The sequence below is a fragment of the Panicum virgatum genome, chromosome 1K (assembly GCF_016808335.1).
Source record: "Panicum virgatum strain AP13 chromosome 1K, P.virgatum_v5, whole genome shotgun sequence".
Taxonomy (NCBI): Eukaryota; Viridiplantae; Streptophyta; class Magnoliopsida; order Poales; family Poaceae; genus Panicum; species Panicum virgatum.
The window spans coordinates 55,379,902-55,399,486 of record NC_053136.1 but is presented as its reverse complement, the minus strand read 5'-3'; the positions used below and the strand labels follow the sequence as shown (position 1 = coordinate 55,399,486).

Here is a 19,585-nt window from a genome sequence, read left to right as displayed (position 1 = left end):
CAAGTTTTATACCGCATGTCGAAAATTTTTTTTGGTACTTGTGTCACTTATGACAGGAAAAGTTGTGATGGATCATGTGCTATTTGAGTATCACATAAAAGTAAAGAAGTCTGAGGGTGCTTTTAAAGTTATCCCAGTAATTCTCATGCACTACTATAGTGACTTAAAAAAAGGTTGTATGCGAACCAAGATTGCAAGCATAACTTGCAAAAGTATAGTAAAATAAAGAACTTGATGAGTTCTTGAAAGTGTAACAAATCAAGAACTCTAAGGAGCTCTTGAAAAGGAACGAGGAAATGGTACTCCCATTATTTTGTATGACTTGGTCATATGAATAAAGTTCTAGTAATGAAAGGATTCTCGTTCACAAGTATAAAGATAGTTTCGAAATTATGGCAGCAAAGTTTGTGCCATATTTCGAGGGGGAGAAAGATTAGAAAGTAAAGAAAGATTAAAATTTAGAGAGATTTTCCCCGCAAAATTAAATGTGATGCATTTTTAAAGCAAGAATGATCTATTAAATAAGAATATGACCGAAAAGGGAGTACAACGGTCATAATATTGATACCCCAATCACAAAAATAAGTGAAATTCTTGAGGTTTTTCAGCTCCAAATAGGAAGAAAAGATAGTTGAGCCTCAAATCAACTGAAAAGAAAAGGTGGTGCTTGAAGCACCCTACGAGGCTTGTAAAGACTGAATCCAAACACAAGCTCGAAGATATTCCATTTTTACTATAGATGGGATAATCTGGGGGAGTATGCCGAGAAGTAAGGCTTGAAGAGAAGTGGGATGGTATGTTTACTCCTATAATTCAAGCACTACAATTGTCTCAACATATGTTTTGACGTTGTATGAATGACAAAAATTGAGGTGTCTCATTTATTAAAGTGGCAAGAAGCCATGGAAGATGTCATGAGACCTAGAAGGTTCAATTTTGTTTTTGGAACGTAGAATAAGTTCCTAATGGAGCCAAGACAGTAGGCTATAATGGGTCTACAAAATTAAATGTGACTCTAGAGGGAACATGGAAAGTCGGTAAGCACGACTTGTGGCAAAAAGTTTTGTGCAAAGAAAAGAATAAGTTATAATGAGACATTTTATTCAGTCTCATGAAAGGATTCTTTTAGAATTATAATGCAATTGATGGCATACTGCTTTTAGAATTGCATCAGATGGATGTTGGAGCAATATCCCCGACGGAGATTTGTACAAGAAAGTATATATACATGACATAACCAAAATTGTTTTTGTTGTGGAAAGAAATAACATTGGAATACCACCTGATGAAATCAGATCACAGAACAGTGGCCTCTAAAGTTTTGTGTGAATAATTTTTTTGAGTTTTAAGTAAAGGTGTAAGGATCACCGGGGTGTCCGACCCTAGAGGGGGAGGGGGTGAATAGGGTCGCTAATCGCTTTTTAACCTAGGGCTCAATCTATTTGCATAAGATAAACCTAACACGTCCTACACATGCTAGTTATGACTAAGGTTTATATATGCTACCCTCTACTTACCCCAAAAGACTTGCAACTTATAGCCAATCCTAATCAAACTAACTAGAAAAGTAAAGATAAGCAAGAGAGAGTAAATGCGGAAACGTAATACGGTAAGTAAAGTGGTAAGGGAGAGGATATGCAAACTCCCGTGAAGACACCAAGACACACGATTTAACGTGGTTCGGTTAGGACACCAAAGTCCCTCCCTACGTCCACGGCCACTTGTCCAACACGAACAAGTGGGATGCCGAGTCTCTTCGCTTGATCACCGTCTTGCCACGCCTCCAAGGCTCCCGACAAGCAAAAGCTAAGTGACGCCAAGTCACAAAGACGAGGTCACCGCCACCGTCTATCTCGAAGCGTCACCACGGCACCGTCTTCACTATCTTGGAGCTTTAACACCAAGTAGGGGCCTCCTTCCCCGCACAAAGTGTCGTTGCCACTCCACACCAAGTCGGAGGGTCACACGACGAGTACACAAGGTGCTTGCCGCAGCAAGGCTTTCTCTCAAGCTAGTTCTCTCAAGAACTAAGCCTAAACAAGCACTTAAGCACTCTCACAAGTGTGCTTAAGCCTATATGATGTACAATAAAGCTCTATGGTGGTTGGAGATGATCTTTAGCTCTTGTATACTTCCTTTGAACTCCAGCACTTCCAAATGACCCGGCCTTGGGGGTATATATAGGCAGCACAAGCAAATATAGCCGTTGGAGAAAAGCTGCCAGAAATGTGCTTAACGCCGGTTAATCCGACGTACCCCAAAAGCCATCATCGGTTTAACCAGTGTATGTAAACTGCTACTTGAAAAACTAGCCGTTAGCAAATAACCGGTGTATCGCCGGTTTAACCGATGCAATCAACCGATGTATGTAAAATTAGCGTCGGTTTAACCGGTGATTGTAACTTCTTCACGTTCCTCCAAAAACCACCTCTCTGGACAACTGAACCGATGCAATTGACCGATGCATCGTCGGTTCAACCGGTGTATGTATTTTCATTGGTCTTCGTTTGGCAATGCACCGACGTATGCATTTTCTTCAACGTCGGTTAATCCGGTGAGTGTATCTTCAGTTTCCAGCTTCTGGACAATTACACCGGCGTGTGTCTTTTCCTTAACACCGGCGGAACCCCCGTAGGGGTGGCCCTTCGGGCCTTGCTACGCCTCTCTTCTCTTTGTCATCACTTGAACCTAAAAGCCTGAGAATAGTCATCTTAACAATCACATTAGTCCAAGTGTTGTGTGTGTCATCAATCGCCAAAATATTATATTGAAATATGGCATGAGAGGCCATTTTCGCTACAAAAGGTCAAGATGACAAATTGCAAATATGCAAAGTTTAAAGATGGGAATTTCTTTTTCCCGCAAAGTTCAAAGAAGGTTATTATGACCTCTAGTTTTGATAAGAATAATCTCGGTGAAGAGCCATTCACTCTAGGAAAGGAAATTCACCGGGATAAAAGAAAAGGGGTATCAGGACTATCGAAGAAAGCATACTTAGAAAAGAGTTCTAAAAATATATAGTATGCATGCGAGTAAGCCTACGCATGTCCTATTGTCAAGGGTAATAGTTTTGGAATTTTCAGAATTCCAGGAACTGTTATATGATCGATCAAAAGAAAAATGTTCCATGTGCTTCAGCTGTTGGAAGCAAAATTAGTGCTCAAAAGAATTTACCCTGACATAGTACAAGTATTTGGGACATTTTGACAGAAGTCCAGTCCAGCAATAGATCACTGGAATGAAGTTATAGAATATTTTGCAATTTTGCAAAATATTGTCAGCCTCATGCTAAGTAAGAAAGGAACATGTACTCTCAAAAGGATGTGAGTAAAATGAATTAGGTTTTGGCGAGATGTTTAGTGAAGCCCACAGTAGTAGCTAACACTCGCGCTTGGAGTTTTATTGTGAAAAAGCTCCAAAGCAAAATAGTTGTGATTCATGGGTTGTGTACCCAAAGTTTGGCATTATATGAGGCTACAGGACAGGCAAAATGGTTAAGAAAACCATTACCCGGAATTGATAATGGTGGACAACAGCAATATACCATTCGAATGTTTCACTCCTATGGCAACATGTTAAGTGTGCTGTCAAACACATTGACAATGGCTTATATGTTGCAAAGGAGAAAATCCAGAATCATATGAAATCATGGAGCACCAAAGTATCAAACAAGTGTTTGCGGATCCGCTTACCAAAAGGCCTACCGCCCAAATCGACATGGGTTTTACGGGAGGCCTATGATTTCTGGATTACTAAAGGGCCCAAAGAAAGGTTAAGGTCTTGTTTCAATACAGAAAGGTGCATTGTGGCTGTTAATCTGATGGTAAGTGATAACTGTCATGACGAAGCACGCCCTATGTACCGATCTGCAATGAGATGAGGACCGAAAGCAAAGCAAGTAAAGAAAAGTAAAGAGTTAAGTTCAAGTTGAGAAGTTTAAAAGTGTAAGGTGAGATCAATGGGGAGAATGTTAGTATTGATCTCCACCAGTTGGCCCAACGGCGAACTGGGCCTTTGACTCGCGTCCTGATCGGGGACGCCCAACCCAATAGATGGCTGGTGGGCCCCTGTCGCACAGTGCCATATATAGAGGAGGTGGGGGATGCGGCACTTGTCAGGAGGTTCGTCGCCGCCACAGTGTCCCACCGTCCTAACCCTAGTCCGATCAAGAGGGAGGTGCTGAAGCGACGGAAAGCCGCCACCAGCGCCACCGCGAGCCCGTCGCCCCGGCACTGCACGTCGTCCTCGACCTTGAACCACTCCAGCGGCGCGTCCACGGCTCGACGCCTCCACCTGATCACCACTGCACCGCGCCGTCGTTGCCCCTGCATACTCGACGGCGCCATGGAGGTCGCAGAGGCTACAAGCAAGGTACTTCCTCAAAAGAAAAGTCATTTCATCCGCTCGATCTACTCCTAGGTGATCCAAAGAATCTAACAAGGCGGAGTTGCAGGACAAGATCAAGCTTGATGCGCAGCTATGGATTCACGCGGGCGCACGATGCTTAGGTTGTCTCAAACGGGAGTAGTACAGAGAGAGAGAGAGTTGGCCTTTTGAGGCATGTAATCTCTTCTTTTCTTTGGTACTGGATTGGTGCCTATGAGCGTGAGACTTGTCTTAGACTTGCCCTCGCGCGGTTGTAAAACTCTTTTCGTCTTAATACAGTGATACACAGCTCTTCTGCGTATTCGAGAGAAAAAAAAGAAAAAAAAACTTTACATAAAAAATAGACTATTAGCAGATCCAATAGACATGTGCTATTCGAAATAACTCCTCTTATCAAAATCCAGGGATAATGTCACAGCACTTTGCACCCAAGTGAAGTTCCCTGTAGTTTGTAGGCTGATCAACCGGTTCATTGGCCTCCTATTTTAGCACAAGCGTGCTGATTAAAGCCTCTCTTAGGTCTAATCTCAATGCCCAGGACAATAAGACCTGTCTTCACATGGCCTTTTTCCGTCTCCATGAGGCAGATGCCCACCTCTCCATCGTCACCATCCTTGTTGTAGAACTGGCCCATCTCCATCTCCATCCACCCATCGTCGGTCCTTTTGTTAGGGAAGGATGCCAGGTTCCCATGCCGGTGGCTCCTATCGTATCGGGGCTAAGAGGCTCTACCATCCTCTTGCTCGTTACCACGCCTTTGGAGACAGACTTTGCGAGTTGATTTGCCTCCTGCAGTGGTCATTGATGCCTCCTGGGGTGGATAATCCAACCCACCATCTCGATAAGTTTTAAACACAATGTAAGCTGCATAAGTAGAGTCTTGAGAGAGCATTTTGCTGTGTATCCTGCCCCGTATTTCGAGCCACCAAACATTCCGAAGTTTAGCAATTTCGGTGAACCTCAACCTGTGACAGATTAATAAAGAATTGAATGTATCTGAAACCAATAGAGTACGTGCTCCAGGGAAGATAATTATCAATCAAATTTGGCAACAATAGAGGATACATGCATGCACAAACTCTGAACCCAACTCGATCAGTTTGTCAGGGACTTGCTCAACGCCTAGGGCTAGCACAACGTAGGTATTCCAGCTTGGGAATTATTACAGAATTATTAATTCATTATCATGCGTACGTTCTAAAATAAGACGGAGCCACACAAGTCCCTACTGCAACACAGCAATAGGCCGGGTGAGATTGTACGACCGTAGTGCCATTCATGACAGAATGCATCATGCTCGAGTAATTTGCATGAGAATTGGAAACGAGGTAGAGAAAAGTTAGGTTGAGCAATGCAAACCTAGATTCGGGGAGACGGGTCCAGCGCCAGTACTCCGGCGTGCCTCCAAACGAGATGTGCAGCGCCCTCGCCGACAGCATGTAGCACTTGGCGCCGGTCTCCCTGTCCAACCACATGCTCTGAACGCAACCGCACAGCTTAGCCGATCGATCAGAAAGCAAGAGAATTGAACTCATCAGTGTGCAGCACAACTCGTGTGATTTGCCGCGTTGGGGACCGTACCATGAGGCCATCGGCGAGCAGAATGCGACGATCGCGGAATTGCCCTTTCTCGGACGGCGGCGCGGGGCCGGAGAGCTCCCCATCGGCGAGCGGCGGGAGATGGCGGGGCTGGAAGCGGGACCAGACGGCGTCAGAGTCGGCTGCGGCGAGGAAGTCGCGGGAGACGGCGGCGGCGCGGCAGGCGTCCCGCGGCGTGGTGAGGGCAAGCGCCGCCGCGAGGAGCTCCACCGGCAGGCGCGCGATCTCGCAGGTGCCCGCCGCCTCCATCGACTCTTCCGATCCTCAGGGTTTGGGGATCGATTGCTACGCAGGAACAGGTCGAACAGTTAAAAAAAAAAACAGGTCGAACAGATTTGACGGGAGTTTCTTTTCCTTTTGCATTAAATAATAAATAATTAAATATATAAAAATTCCGACCAAACCCTTGCCGTGTCTTGGATCGGTGGACCTGACCAAGTAAGAGCGAAGCCCCACACCACACAACAGAAATCAGGAGGCTTTGCCCAATCAAAACACGTTCAAAGCGAACACAAGACGTAGTTGCCGGGCGCACTACTGCAAAACTAAAACTCTGCCTAAACTGATTCAAAAAAAAAAACTCTTCCTAAACATACCGCGGCCGGCGGCAACAGGAATCAGGTGTTTCAACCTCGCTCGACGACCGGTTCGTCTCTTAATCACAATCATTCGACGATGCCAGCAGATGCTTCACCGGACAATAATAATTTACTAGAAATCGATAAATTGACGACATTCACCAGCAGTTACAGAGTGATCAAAACAACGAACAACCACGTTAAAATATGTGTGGAATAATTAACATTACAACAAATACTAGTACATTATATTTGCAATAATTAATCTCATTTTGGCCCTTGGATCACCAACTGGACCACGTACCACAGCAGGATCTGCTATTCGGCTGTCGCCCTGAGTTGATCATCTCTCTATATATAATTATTAAACTAGCTATATAAGCCATGCATGCATGCAATGTCATTAACAAGCCGTTCTGCATGCATGCGTGTCCCGTAAGCGCTTTGCAGCAGCACGTACGACGACGCAGTAGTCTGCATGCAAGCACTGACGACGCAACGACACACCATTCTTGATCAGCAGCTCGATTTTTTAAGCTGTTGCGTCAGTCCAGAAAAGAATCTGGTCGAGAGTCGATCGACTGTTACTGTCTGGACCGGACCTAATTAATTCATCGCCACTTCTTAATAATTAATTCTCCCCTAGATTAAAAACAATTAAATCCTCTAGCAGCTAGCCGGCTCTATAGCGCTAGGAAGCGGCGTGTTTGGGCCTTATCTCAATGCCTTGCACAATGAGCCCCCTCTTCCAGCGCCGGCTATCCACCTCCTCCAGCCTCACCTCCACCACCCCATCGTCGGCGACCTCGCCGTCGCCGGCCACGGCGAACTCGCCCAGCTCGACCTCCGCCCACCCGTCGCCCCTCCGCCGCGGGCACCTGATGTCCGGGTCGGCCTCCCTCGTGAGCATCATCTTGCGGCCGTAGCCCTTGCGGAGCCGCATGTACTGCTGCTTCCGCCGGTGCATGGCGGCCTCCTCCTCGCCCTGCATGTGCTGCAGGCAGATGGCGTGCTCGGTGGACGTCTTGGTCGTCGCCGTCATCGCAACCCCCGCCGTCGTCGGCTTCTTGCTGCTGCTGCTCCCGGACCCGGAGACGACGACGGTGACTGTGGCCTTGGGTGGCAGCATGCCGACGTGGCACTCGAGGCCGTAGGAGTCGTCGGCGATGGCGAAGACGAGGTAGGCGGCGTAGGTTGTCCCCGGGGAGAGCAGCGACAGGCTCAGCTTCCCGCTGATCTCCAGCCAGCACACGTCGACGAGCTCGGCGACCTCCGGAAACCTGCTGGAGACACACACAGCGATCGCCGGATGTGTTTATTAGTCGATCTGTATATGGTGTGATGCAATGCAAGCATGCAGAGAATGCTGCAGAATGGGACGGCGGAGCGTGTTAATGTAAGATATCGTGCTGCCATTGCTTGCCGATCGAGCTAGGCTTTTGGGACGGCAACGACGTGTATTATTGCAACTGTCAGGAGCTTTCAAGCACGTGCGGCATGCATGCATGCATGCATGCATGCATTAACTAACACTAACAGGTGTGCAGGCATGCATGGTGACAAATTAGACGCCGTATACCTCGATCTTATAGTTAAGAACTGATGAGCGAACATCCGAACATGTCATTAGCTATCTGATTAAACGACCAGAATAATCCGTCTAGCAGAACTGGAATTGAATTGAAGAAGGATTCTCAAGATTATTCGGTCAACATAATGCTTACGTATTTGATAAGAAACAACTCGGTCTCTATATTTGTATAGTTGATAAGAGTCTTTAGATGTATATACTACTGTAGCTAGCTAGCTTTGATCATAAAATTTTCTTACAATGTGTCGTCACATTACAATTATCTTTAAAACTAAATCTTACAACAATACAGATCATCAAGCACATATATAATTTGATTAATTAATAATTTACATTATATAAAGTTGACTTTTTCAAAATACGTTTATTAGTATACTATATATGGATTATATGCAGCATCAGCCGTGTAGCGGCGGTGTAACTGTGTAAGCAAGTTACGAGGCAAGTAAATTAAGAATTGCATGTGGCACCCACCTGGATCCCGGAAGGCTAGCGGTCCATACCCAGCACGTCGGATCATCTCCCCACACAATGCTCAGCGCCCTAGCCGACAGCATCAAGCATTTCGCCCCGCTCCGTCTCTCCAGCCCAAAGCTCTGCATGCGCACATGTATAAATTAATTAAACTACTACAATGTGATAATGCCAATCATTAATTGGCTTAAAGCTACGGACTGCGGCACTGCTGCTTGCTACAGTAAGTACGTACCATGGTGGCGCCGTCGAGGAGGACGGGGCTGTCGCAGAGCCGCGAGAAGAGGTCCTTCTTGGACTCGCACTGGACGGGCTCGTCGGCGCGCGCCAGCACGGCGGCGTGGTCGGGCGGCAGGAAGCGGTCCCAGACGGCGTCGGAGTCGGAGTCGGAGTCGGAGTCGGAGTCGGCGGCGGCCCGGAACGCCGGCGACACCGCGGACGAGTGGCACGCGTCGCCGGGCGTCGTCAGCGAGATGGCGTACGCCACGCACTCCTCCGGCAGCCGGTAGATCTCCGAGCCGCCCGCCGCCACCGCCGCCGCTTCCATATATCCAATTGTACGTAGGTGCTCGTGGCGATATGATCGATCACGTCGGGGGTGACGGCTGCGCTGGCCGGGTACATAGCCGCCGCCACTACGACTTTTATAGGGCCCGTTTGGATGCGCGCTAGAATCCTAACGTTAGAAGAGAATCTTTTCCGCATGAAGGACTGAATGAAGTCTATTTGCAAAAAAATTTTAGAGATGGGTGTAACTTTTCGTGACGAATCTAATGACGGTAATTAATCGATGATTTGCTACATTGATGCTACAGTACCCATTCTCTAATCGCGCGGTCAAAGGCCTCCTTAGATTCTTCAGGGTCACTAGCGTGGGGTTCTGAAGTTGGTTTTGTAAACTGACTTTGTTTGACACCGTAATAAACGGTTTAAAATATCACTATTCACTAGCGCGCTGCAAAAACCGAACGAGGCAGGGTCGTGGAGTGGGCTGGCGAGAAGCTTAAGGGCTAAGGCTCACCAGCCGCAGCAGCGGAACGTTCCTTCGCTCTGCTGACTCGGACGCCCGTTTCTTAAAACGTAAATGCCACCTTCTTTTTTAGCGTGTGTGTGTGGGGTCTCCGGCCCGAGATCTCGTCTGCCCCACGCCGGCCGGTGGTCGGACTTCGGAGGGTGGTGGGGGGACCTTTTGGTGCATGGGTTGGTGACACGTGGTAATCCGGTCACCTGCTCCTTCATTAACATTATCCCGATATATATATAGTTAATGAAATGTCATGTGATGAGAAAAATGGCCTCCGCATGAGTGTTCCCGATTATCGATTGTTCAGAAAAAAAAAGAAATTAATTCGCAAAAAAAAAGAAAGGAAAATAGAAGCTCTGCTTTAAGCTGTAATAGTAACAAGTTGCCTTCTGACCCCCCGAGGACGGTGGGGACGAATCGGCACAAGTGGTCATCCGTGCGTCCGATCTTTTCCGGCGATGATCTCGGCCGGCGTGGTGTTCCGTCAGAACGAAAGCTGGATTCATCTTATCCGGAAAGAATATTTTGTGCTCCCAAGTCCAAATGTGATTCCCGCAAAACCAAAAAAAAAAAGGTCCAAAATGCGATTTGTGTCCTGCTAGGTTAACTGAATCCTACCACCCTTCCATTTCCGCGGTAACTCTTATGACCACCGGAACAGAAAAAGGGTCAAACGATATTATGCCCGGCGATAAAACCTAACAAAGACGGCTATCATATCATTCCAGGTCAAATAAAAATCATCTGAAACATTAAACAATGCATACTATGATGCTCACAACATATACACATTGAAGAAAAGGAATACGTATGAAAGAACTAATAATAGATTAAATCAGGCACATGCTGAAGAACGAGCATGGGGGGCCAGCCAAGGCACGAAGATTGCTTAGTCCTGTAGAGCAACCCCTGGCGTTCCTTACCAGCTTTTCCTCTTTTGGCCCCAAGGCCCTTCTGTTTTTTTTTACTCTTTGTATCGGCCTTTGATTTTGCTGCCCATCGTTCGGTTGTTTCACAAAGCAGAGAACGGCTATCAGGGATCTAGTCTAGGGGGAAAACATGAAAGGTTTCGAGGGGAAAAGGACGTACTTTAGGCAAACTGTGCCCCTTTTGAGGTAAGATTAGTGCCGGATCTACGCAACCCACATGATCCACTGGGGCCTTTTGGGCAAGAAGCCTCCATTGCTTTCTTCCCCACTACATTTGCAAGCAGAAAGAGGAGAAAAGGAGCCATATCAAACCAAGCTTTTATTAAAGATTTGTGCGAGTGCTGGCTGGGTGCAAAGAAACAGATGATAGACAGTTAAACAAATATGTCAGAAAACTTCACCAAAACATCGACCAAGCAAAGATGATACAATTCTAGTAGGTCATCGACACTGGAATCATTTTGATCCATGCCTCATACGCAAATTGTTCCTCCTCTTCTCCGGTCGGTACAAACAAAATTGTGTTGTGTTGATGTACAAACAATTACATGTTCCAAAACTTGCCGGTTGCGAACTCACCGGGTGACCACTCAAATCGGATTCTGCATTCACCATGTGTACTATCTCCAGGGTTATTCCTCTTCATCGTCCTCCTCTTCAGCTTCCTTGAGCCACTGAGTAGAGTAACAACAACTTGCGGAAAATCAGTTACGTCAAGGTGATCACGACAACACATTTACATGTTTGGATTTTGGTGAAGTCTGAACCAAGGAAGACAAACCCAACATACAAAAATATGCGTGACACTAACACCAAGTTAGATGATTCCATGAACTTGAGCTAAAACTAAATCAGCAACACATACATGTTCAGCAGAGAAATTACTAATGCCACCAAGGCCAGATGATTCCATAAACACAAGAATAATTTGGATCAATTGCACGCCCATGGTCAGGTGAAATCATTCTAGAGTGACAGTATAACTGTTCCTAGGACTGAGGTTGTGCAACAAGTGATAAATAACTAAGGCACTGATCAAAAGAGACTATAAGTGAATATCTGAGATTCAGCCGGTTCTGTGAAATCATGTGCTTTAAGGGAGAGAACCAACTTAAGTGCAGGGCATATATATACCTGTATAAAAGCCTCTGACTGTTTAACAAAGACCTTATCAGACTCATCAGCATGTTCTTTCTCTTCCGCCCATCTCATAATTGCATCTTCACTTACCACATCCTTATCATAGAGAATTGGCAAGATCTGTGTTCAATAGCAGATTATAAAAAGAATTAAAAATAATTACAAGATTCAAGTACAGTGTTTGCTCAGCACTCTAAACAAAAGGATTTCTATTCATGGTGTATGAAAATGTTAAGGAACCGGCCTGCAGTGAAATAGGTGTTACCTCTGAAAACAGTGGAGAAAATTCTTTTGTGGTCTCTTGACACATTTCCTCAAACTTCAATAGTATCTCCATCTATAGCAGTACACAAGAAACGAAACATTTAGCCCATGCCAAGAATCAAAAGAAGAAACATACCCCCAATAAGTTACACATTAAATTAGACAGGAATTTCTTAAACAGGCCCATGGAATTTTACAATCGCAGAAGAGGCCTTTCCAAAAGTCAACATGCAACGTCACAGTTGGGGATCCTAATGACAATGACCGAGACACAGACTATGCAAATCAACAAAGGTCACAGATCAAGCAGGGGCACATGGTCAGATCAAAGATGTGAGTTGTTCAAATGGATGATTAAGAGAGCCTGCATTGACTCTAGTCCTCTAAGTTCATGTATCAACTATATTAAAGCTAAGAACTGCATACATAATTAAAAATCCATGTGCCACTAGAGACGTGAGCCAGGCAACTCTAGCAGCAATGCAAGGCAGAATAATTGGAAAAGATGATAGTGGAGTTATTTTTCATGGTCTATGACAATCTCAAAGAATGAACAGAAATATTGCATGAGCTTATTACTACCATGTTAATAAAAACATCATTAAATTACTAATAGTGTTAGTCTTTCAGCATAACAGTGCAGAAAATGTTCAGTAAATCTTACTCAATTATAGTTCAAGGTATTTAGTCAATAATAAAATGGATCATACCTCTTCATCAATTGTTTTAGTATAATTACGCAGAAGATCCTTCCATTTGCCAAGTGCTTCGGCTGTTGTCTTTAGAAGAGTATCTGAAAAAGGAGTGGAAAAGCAGCGAAAAGTGAGCTTTGGATAATCACCATCAGATATCTAAAGTACTATAACACAAAGAAAAACATATATAAGACCACAACAGAAATTTCATTGAATAGAACCATTAAAGTATTCTAGTGAGTGGATATTGACTGAATAAAAAACAGGTATGAAGGAAAAAAATACTAGGAATAGGGTAGCTAAAAGTATAAAAGATTGGATTCTTCACCCAACAGAGCACTTTGAGCTCAGCTTCAATTCAACAGAGAAAGTAATAACATAACATGGATGACCTAATAGTGCAAGTTTGCAAAATGGGCTGCACTGGACAAGGAACATGCCTCAGAGAACTAAAAAGTTTGACATGGATCATGCAAATATGGACCCGTAATCTGGAGTCCTGGGTGGGATTACTTATGGAGTTTAGTTGGTTTAGGTCATGAGGAACCAAGTTACAATCTGTGCACTTGTGAGTGGTGTTGCACACTTGTATATGCATGAAAGAGGACAGATAGGATATATGTTGTGATTTGTTGCCATTAATGTGTGCATGAAGCACAGCCAGCTCCGAATGCCATAAGAATAAGTGTGAGAACCGAAACAAATTGGCTTCTGCTTGGTAATCAAAGTACCCGAATAATACATAATTTTCCTACGAAGATTTCGCGGTGGATAAGAGGAGAATATCTTTTGTAAGCTGGACATATTCTCCTAGATTCACACCATTCCCAACTTTACACTCAACATGGATTCATAATATTCCTAACATCTATAAAAAGCTTACCGTTAGTAGATTGTGCAGCCACTAATGCACTCTTCATGACAGAATAGAACACTGCTCCAGCACAATCTGCATGTTGAAGGCTATAAGCCAACCTGAAAATAAGCATGGTATCAACGCAACATACCGTTAATCGTCAATTAACGAAAATTGCAAAAGATTTGGATGGGAAAACTGCATCTACCAATGTAAGTATGTAACCATTACAGAATAATAGTAAAGTCATCTGAAATGAAATTAAAGAGAACCTGTACGCCATAAATAAAACTAGTTCATTCCCAATAAAGTGGAGCTTAAAATTTTAAAGGCAGCAAGAGCAAGCTCACAGGTGGGCTACAGATTGTTAATCTACCATTGTCAGTTTCAAATAAACTAAATTAGTTTCTGCTATCAAAGCCCCTTTTACTCTTCTTAGATTGCCAGCAAGCTAAATTAACTACCAGGACAAAGCATATTGAAGGGATTTCTTGGCCATGTTCATATAATTTTCAATACTTAGGGCCTGGACAGGGAAGATTGTTCAAGGCATACATTATACTAAGTTCAAACCAGACTTCTAATGCCACCTATCCAGATAGGTCATTAGCATATGACAGTTTTTACATGTGTCTGGTAGGAGAGAAAAGAGCTTGCACCTGAGTCCATTAATCTCTAGTATCAAATTATCTCGATTAACACCACCACCCAGAGCTCGTTGGAATGTCTCTTCCACCTAAACAGGGCAAAATACTCAGTAAAATGGGAAACAAGAAAAGTATATATTTCATAATCATGTATTCATAACTAACCTCTTTCTCAAACTTAGAAAAAGGATCATCATCCTCAACCGCAATGTCTGAAGAATCATCTTTATCTGGTAGAGTCGGATTGTTGGATTCATCTTCTGACCCATCATCTTCAGACACAGCATGCTGCAACTCTTCAAGTTTTTCTTTAGGTATCGGGGCAATTGATTGTCTCCATTCTTCTAGGATCCCAGTATCGCCACTTGTCCATATGTAACCAACAACACCACAGGTCCCAATCTAGTTGACGATGTCATGAAAAACAACCCAAGTGATTATAAAGATCATGGCAAAACATTGACCTAGATAGTTCCCTACGATCAACACCTTAATTTCATGAATGTTCAAAACTAAATCACTGAGCCAGATAAGGATATAGGGATACCTTGGATGTTCCAGACTCATCTTCTTCAGAAGGAACAGTTGCTTGGTCGCCATTACTCCTCATGCTGGAAAAGGCTGCAAAGAAGAAACCCAGTACACCAAGTAGAACATGTAGGTTAAGGTCCAAGAAAAAAAAATGAATAGTCTAACATGAATAGCAAATACAGTTTTAGGGTCTGCAGACTAACGTGTACTCTCTGTAACTCCAGAGTTGGTGTCAGCATACTCAAGTTCTTCATCACTATCTTCATTTGAAGGCTGAGGAAGTAATGAAACTTTTGAGTGAGCAGGAACGACAACATTCTTTCCAACTTCAACCTGAATGATACAAAAACAAGTTCAGGACGCACTCAACATAGCAGGAATACAGGATTGCATCTTGTCACTGGAGGAAAGCATCTGGAATGGTAATGTCAATACTATAGCAACTTACATTAAATGACAATACGCAACCAGGTTCAACAATAGCACCTGCTTTTAAATGGACACCATCACAGACTAAGGAGTTGCTAACTTTGCATCCATCTTCAATTATGACATTGTCCCATACATATGAGCCGTTAATCAAAACATTTTTCCCAATCTTGCAGCCCTCCCCAATAACTGAATTTAATACTTTGCAGTGGTCTCCAATGCTTGTCGCACTGCCAACAACAGAACTTGCACCAATTTGTGCAGAATGTGACAATGTTACATCTGTTAAAAAAAACATGCACAGTTAAGATGTACATAGAATACTGAAATTAATTACCAGAAGAATAGCAGGAATAAATTCCTTTTTTGAATGTATAAAAAATTGGGGGCTCGCCATGACTGGAAGCATGGGAGGTAGCCCAAAATATAGGCAAAAAGATTGCTAATAAAACATAGAATACATTTTAACAACAGAATGCAAAATCCTTTTTAAAGCTAGCTATATCTCTATTAGCTCAGCTTACAAGACATTGAACAGTGCACCCATATAAAAAAAAACTCGACCTGCGGGGGGCAAGCTGCCCCCGCGGCATTACATTTAAGAAGAAGACCTTCTCACACAGGCCGAGAAAACCCCCGAACCCTGGTCCCGTCCTGACACTGGGAGGCGTTACCCGTGAGACTACCTACCTGGGCCATACACGGTCCTCAGGCCGACCTGGGCCGCTTCTTTACCAGTGCTTTGGCACACGGGACCGGCAAGGGGGTTTTTTTAACCCCAGCCCGAAATTCGCTCCCACGGGGAGTCGAACCCAGGACCTGAGGAGGTGCTACTGAGACCCCTAACCAACTCAGCTAGGAGGCTGTTCGTACAGTGCACCCATATCTCTATTTATCATTGCTAAATGACTCATCTAAAAAGAATTAGCGTGCATTCTGCCTACACTAAGAAAATATACAGTGGACAGTTGGACAACAAAAATATGTACCAAGAAGCAAACTTTTTACAGTTTCCAAGGAGGTACACGTAAACTACTTTGACCTATTCTGTAATTGCTTAGTAAAATGTCTCAATGGATAAACTTTTCTCAAGGCCAGATATCAAACTAAACATTTAGATTATTAAATATGTTGAAGTAAGCCAGTAATTACTTGAAAGATGGAAAATAAAAAATCGATAACGAAGGAAAAAATTTCAGGGTTTTTTAGATATCTTGCTTTTCAGGAAGCATGAACAAAGAAACTGTAGCCTATAAAGAAAACACCTAGAAATAAACCTATTGTAAAAAATTAAGCACCACATACCTGATGCCTTGTATATTCCCTGCCTATGAAGTCTACTTTCTGAGCAATCACGATTGGATATTACATCGGGCACCATAGGGTATGTCCACCTTTGAATTACATCTTTGCTCACTGTATCATAGCTCCTGAAATTATCAATCCTTGCAGCATATCCAGAGCGTAATTCATGAGTATAAAGTTTGTACCCCATAATCTGAAAGAATTGGTCTGTCATTAGTTTGTTGTAAAAGAAACAAACAGTATTTGTCCCTTTTCTCACTGTGCCCGAATAGTAGCGAATCAACTTACATCATCAACTAATAACCCCTTCACGAAATGGCGCCGAAGATGTTGATAATCAAAGTTATCAGTGAAAAGACTTAGTACTTCTGGAGAGCAGATATCAATATAGCAGTCCTGCCAGGTAAGAAGTGAAGATGATCAAAATAAGAAACAAGATATGCATAGGCCAACAATATTAGCAGAAACAGATAAAGAAAAAACAATATAACTATTGAATTCAGTTTCAAAGCAAACCTCCATGTCATTATGAAGCTGGAGGGTAGAATTATTGGTCAGTATATCCTTATCAATTGTAACATACAAGTGAGAGGTATCTGCCCTGTCCTCGTAATAAAGTAATTCCTTTGTCTCAGGATCTATCGCCATGACAATTTCATCATTACCCAGACGTGTTTGGTGTGTCAGGATAGAAGGTTTCGAATGCTTTAAGATCATAGTCATAACAGCAAGTGGGTCCTTTTTCTTCCTGTCCATATGTTCCTGGAGAGCATCCTTCAAGCTCATATTGCTGATTGTATCACCACTGATGAGAACGAAATCTCCATGTATCTACAATAAAAGTATGGGTTGATGAAACAACTGAAACTGCAAGGGAGTTAAATGAAATCATAAGCATGGTAGTGCACTGAGTCTCACGAAATCCACATAGTATTACTACATAACCATTGCAATGTAATCACACATAGTTTAGTGCTAGGCTTCCTAAGTTGAGCAGGACTAGTCTGAAGTTTTTTACACTGAAATTAAAATCCACAATCACGCCGAACACTAAAAAGCCTTGAAAATCCGCAGTCAGGAAGCAGAATAAACCTCACCACGCCGCGTTCGTAGATGACGCGGAGCGCGTCGCCCGCGCTAATGGCGTCGTGCGACTCGACGGCCGTGACGGACATGCTCCCGGCGCCAGCCTTCCCGGCCCACCCGGACTTGTCCAGGTATTCCTTGACCTGGTGGGAGTGCGCGCAGCAGAAGACGAAGGCCTCGTCCACCCCCGCCGACTCCAGCCATGTGAGCGTGTACTCGATCATCGGCATGTGCACCAGCGGCAGCAACACCTGCGAAGAGGAAGCAGCAGCAGAGCTCGTATGGGGTCTCGAGGTGGTCTTGATGCAGGATTCGGGAGGCCGGTAGTACCTTGGGGCGCTCGAGGGTGATGGGGCGGAATTTGAGCGTGAAGCTGTCGGCGAGGAGGACAGCCTGCAGGGGAGGCGGGCGCGCGAGGTCCTCATGGTCGTCGCCGGAGGCGCCTCCCCCGCCTCGGCTGCGGGATTTCTTCGACATGATTGCTGCGGATGCGGCGGCGGAGAGGGTTCGGAGGTTTATTAGGTCTGCCCGCCCGCTCGCTCGCTCGCGTCGTCGGCGTCGCCGTGCTCGGCGTGTCTGGCTGCACTCTGGATTGTAGATGGTGGGCTCTCTTGCTTTTTGGGCTTTTTGCTGGCACTTTTACTGCGCTTTTTTCTTTTTTATATTTTTTAAAAATAAAAATTTCAAAAATATATGTTCGTTTTGAAATATTTCAAAAATACTCCCGGCCGCCCCCCATAGGGCGGCAGGCCTTAAATATAATTTTTTTTCTTCAAATTCGCAACGATGTCCCTGAAAAAAAAGAGGGTCTGTCGCCCCCCAACGGGCGACAGGGGCCTGTCGCCCGTTGGGGGGCGACAGGGGCCCCTCCACTGTACATCCTGGCAGCCATATGCTGACATTCATTTTGTCATTTGAGCCAAAAAATTCGGGAAAAAATAGAGGGGTGAGGAGAAGAAAAACGGCGAAGCTCTGCCGAATTGCGTACTTGTGATCTACCGGTAACTTCCGTATGAATCCATTGATATTATATAACAATTAAATTTAATTAGCGGATTAGCTGAATTAGATTTGGTGCTTTAGAACACTCGTTTAGTATTACAATTTCAGTAGTATCACGCGAAAAAATCGCAAGAACTTCCTTTATTTCACGAGCATTATGGAACCCACAAACATAATAAGTTCACATCAATAGTATGTATAGAAACAAATGACAAGTAAACTAGCACAATCATAAACATCGGATACAAATAAGCGGTCCACAACTATCTCATTACAAATAAACATTAGAGATACAAACATCAGATATATCTAACCACCCCTAGGGCGTCGGACCCTCTTAGCCCTCTGCTGGGCACGGACATGACCCTCGGAGTAGGTGAGAACATCTGGAGACCTCACCTGTCGCTCAGGACGCGCAAGGGGCTGCGGTGTCTGCTGCTGAGATATCCCAAGTTGTGCTCCTCCTAGCTATGAATACCCCAAGGCATCGGGGTCACCTTGCGCGGCAGGCTCTTCTGGACTCAAGCTGTCGAAGTCGTCTAAGGTGAATGTCTCGTTATCTGGTCGAAAGGAGGAATAAGAAGGTCCGACGCCCGCATGGGGGTAGAATCCTACGCAAAAAATGTGGATGTTAGCGTACGCTCGTATATTTTGTCATGACATGTAGAAACCGAAATACGAAATATAAACTAACCTGTGTAGACCGGTATATCTGTATATCACAACATTGTAGTCACCATAAAATACTTGAAACTGCATCTTGCTCGACATATCTGTATATCACATAATACTTATCGAGTTATACACTTTACTTCACTACCTTATTCAATAATCTGTAAAAACTAAGTATGGAATTCAACTACAACGTATAATTATTCATAACTACGTGATGACACTCAAATTCTATACTGCATATGCCAAATTCTATTCTAAATCATAATTAATTTATAAATGCGTCTCTAATAGTACTGCAATTGTAATAATAAATGCGTAGTACTAATTTTCTAAACTAATTTACCACTACGTAACTCAAAAACTAAAGTATCATT

The 19,585-nt window shown here is 44.0% G+C and overlaps 3 protein-coding genes across 6 annotated transcripts; all 3 read right to left on the bottom strand.

Moving 5' to 3' along the window:
- Nucleotides 1-4,997: 4,997 nt before the first annotated feature.
- LOC120656524 (F-box protein PP2-B1-like) lies at nucleotides 4,998-6,234 on the bottom strand. The gene is made up of 3 exons (XM_039934641.1): nucleotides 5,968-6,234; nucleotides 5,746-5,864; nucleotides 4,998-5,351 (listed from the first exon to the last, which is right to left on the bottom strand). The coding sequence occupies exons 1-3, from the start codon at nucleotides 6,232-6,234 to the stop codon at nucleotides 5,105-5,107; spliced, it is 633 nt and encodes a 210-aa protein (XP_039790575.1). The 3' UTR covers nucleotides 4,998-5,104.
- Nucleotides 6,235-6,744: 510 nt separating this feature from the next.
- Nucleotides 6,745-9,232, bottom strand: LOC120646010 (putative F-box protein PP2-B12). 2 transcript variants are annotated; one of them, XM_039922712.1, is made up of 3 exons: nucleotides 8,864-9,232; nucleotides 8,629-8,750; nucleotides 6,745-7,846 (listed from the first exon to the last, which is right to left on the bottom strand). In XM_039922712.1, exons 1-3 carry the CDS (start codon nucleotides 9,173-9,175, stop codon nucleotides 7,255-7,257), a joined length of 1,026 nt encoding a protein of 341 aa, XP_039778646.1. In that variant the 5' UTR covers nucleotides 9,176-9,232; the 3' UTR covers nucleotides 6,745-7,254. The 2 variants fall into 2 exon arrangements, with proteins under 2 accessions (XP_039778646.1, XP_039778653.1); XM_039922719.1 differs by having other exon boundaries at nucleotides 6,745-7,843.
- Nucleotides 9,233-10,885: 1,653 nt separating this feature from the next.
- Nucleotides 10,886-18,126, bottom strand: LOC120645987 (translation initiation factor eIF-2B subunit epsilon-like). 3 transcript variants are annotated; one of them, XM_039922695.1, is made up of 15 exons: nucleotides 17,865-18,126; nucleotides 17,546-17,785; nucleotides 16,965-17,279; nucleotides 16,737-16,844; nucleotides 16,449-16,641; nucleotides 15,163-15,425; nucleotides 14,918-15,047; nucleotides 14,731-14,804; nucleotides 14,349-14,585; nucleotides 14,196-14,272; nucleotides 13,564-13,655; nucleotides 12,696-12,778; nucleotides 11,987-12,058; nucleotides 11,716-11,841; nucleotides 10,886-11,271 (listed from the first exon to the last, which is right to left on the bottom strand). In XM_039922695.1, exons 1-15 carry the CDS (start codon nucleotides 18,009-18,011, stop codon nucleotides 11,239-11,241), a joined length of 2,190 nt encoding a protein of 729 aa, XP_039778629.1. In that variant the 5' UTR covers nucleotides 18,012-18,126; the 3' UTR covers nucleotides 10,886-11,238. The 3 variants fall into 3 exon arrangements, with proteins under 3 accessions (XP_039778629.1, XP_039778623.1, XP_039778636.1); XM_039922689.1 differs by having other exon boundaries at nucleotides 10,886-11,255; XM_039922702.1 differs by lacking the exon at nucleotides 17,865-18,126 and having other exon boundaries at nucleotides 10,886-11,255; nucleotides 17,541-17,682.
- Nucleotides 18,127-19,585: the final 1,459 nt, after the last annotated feature.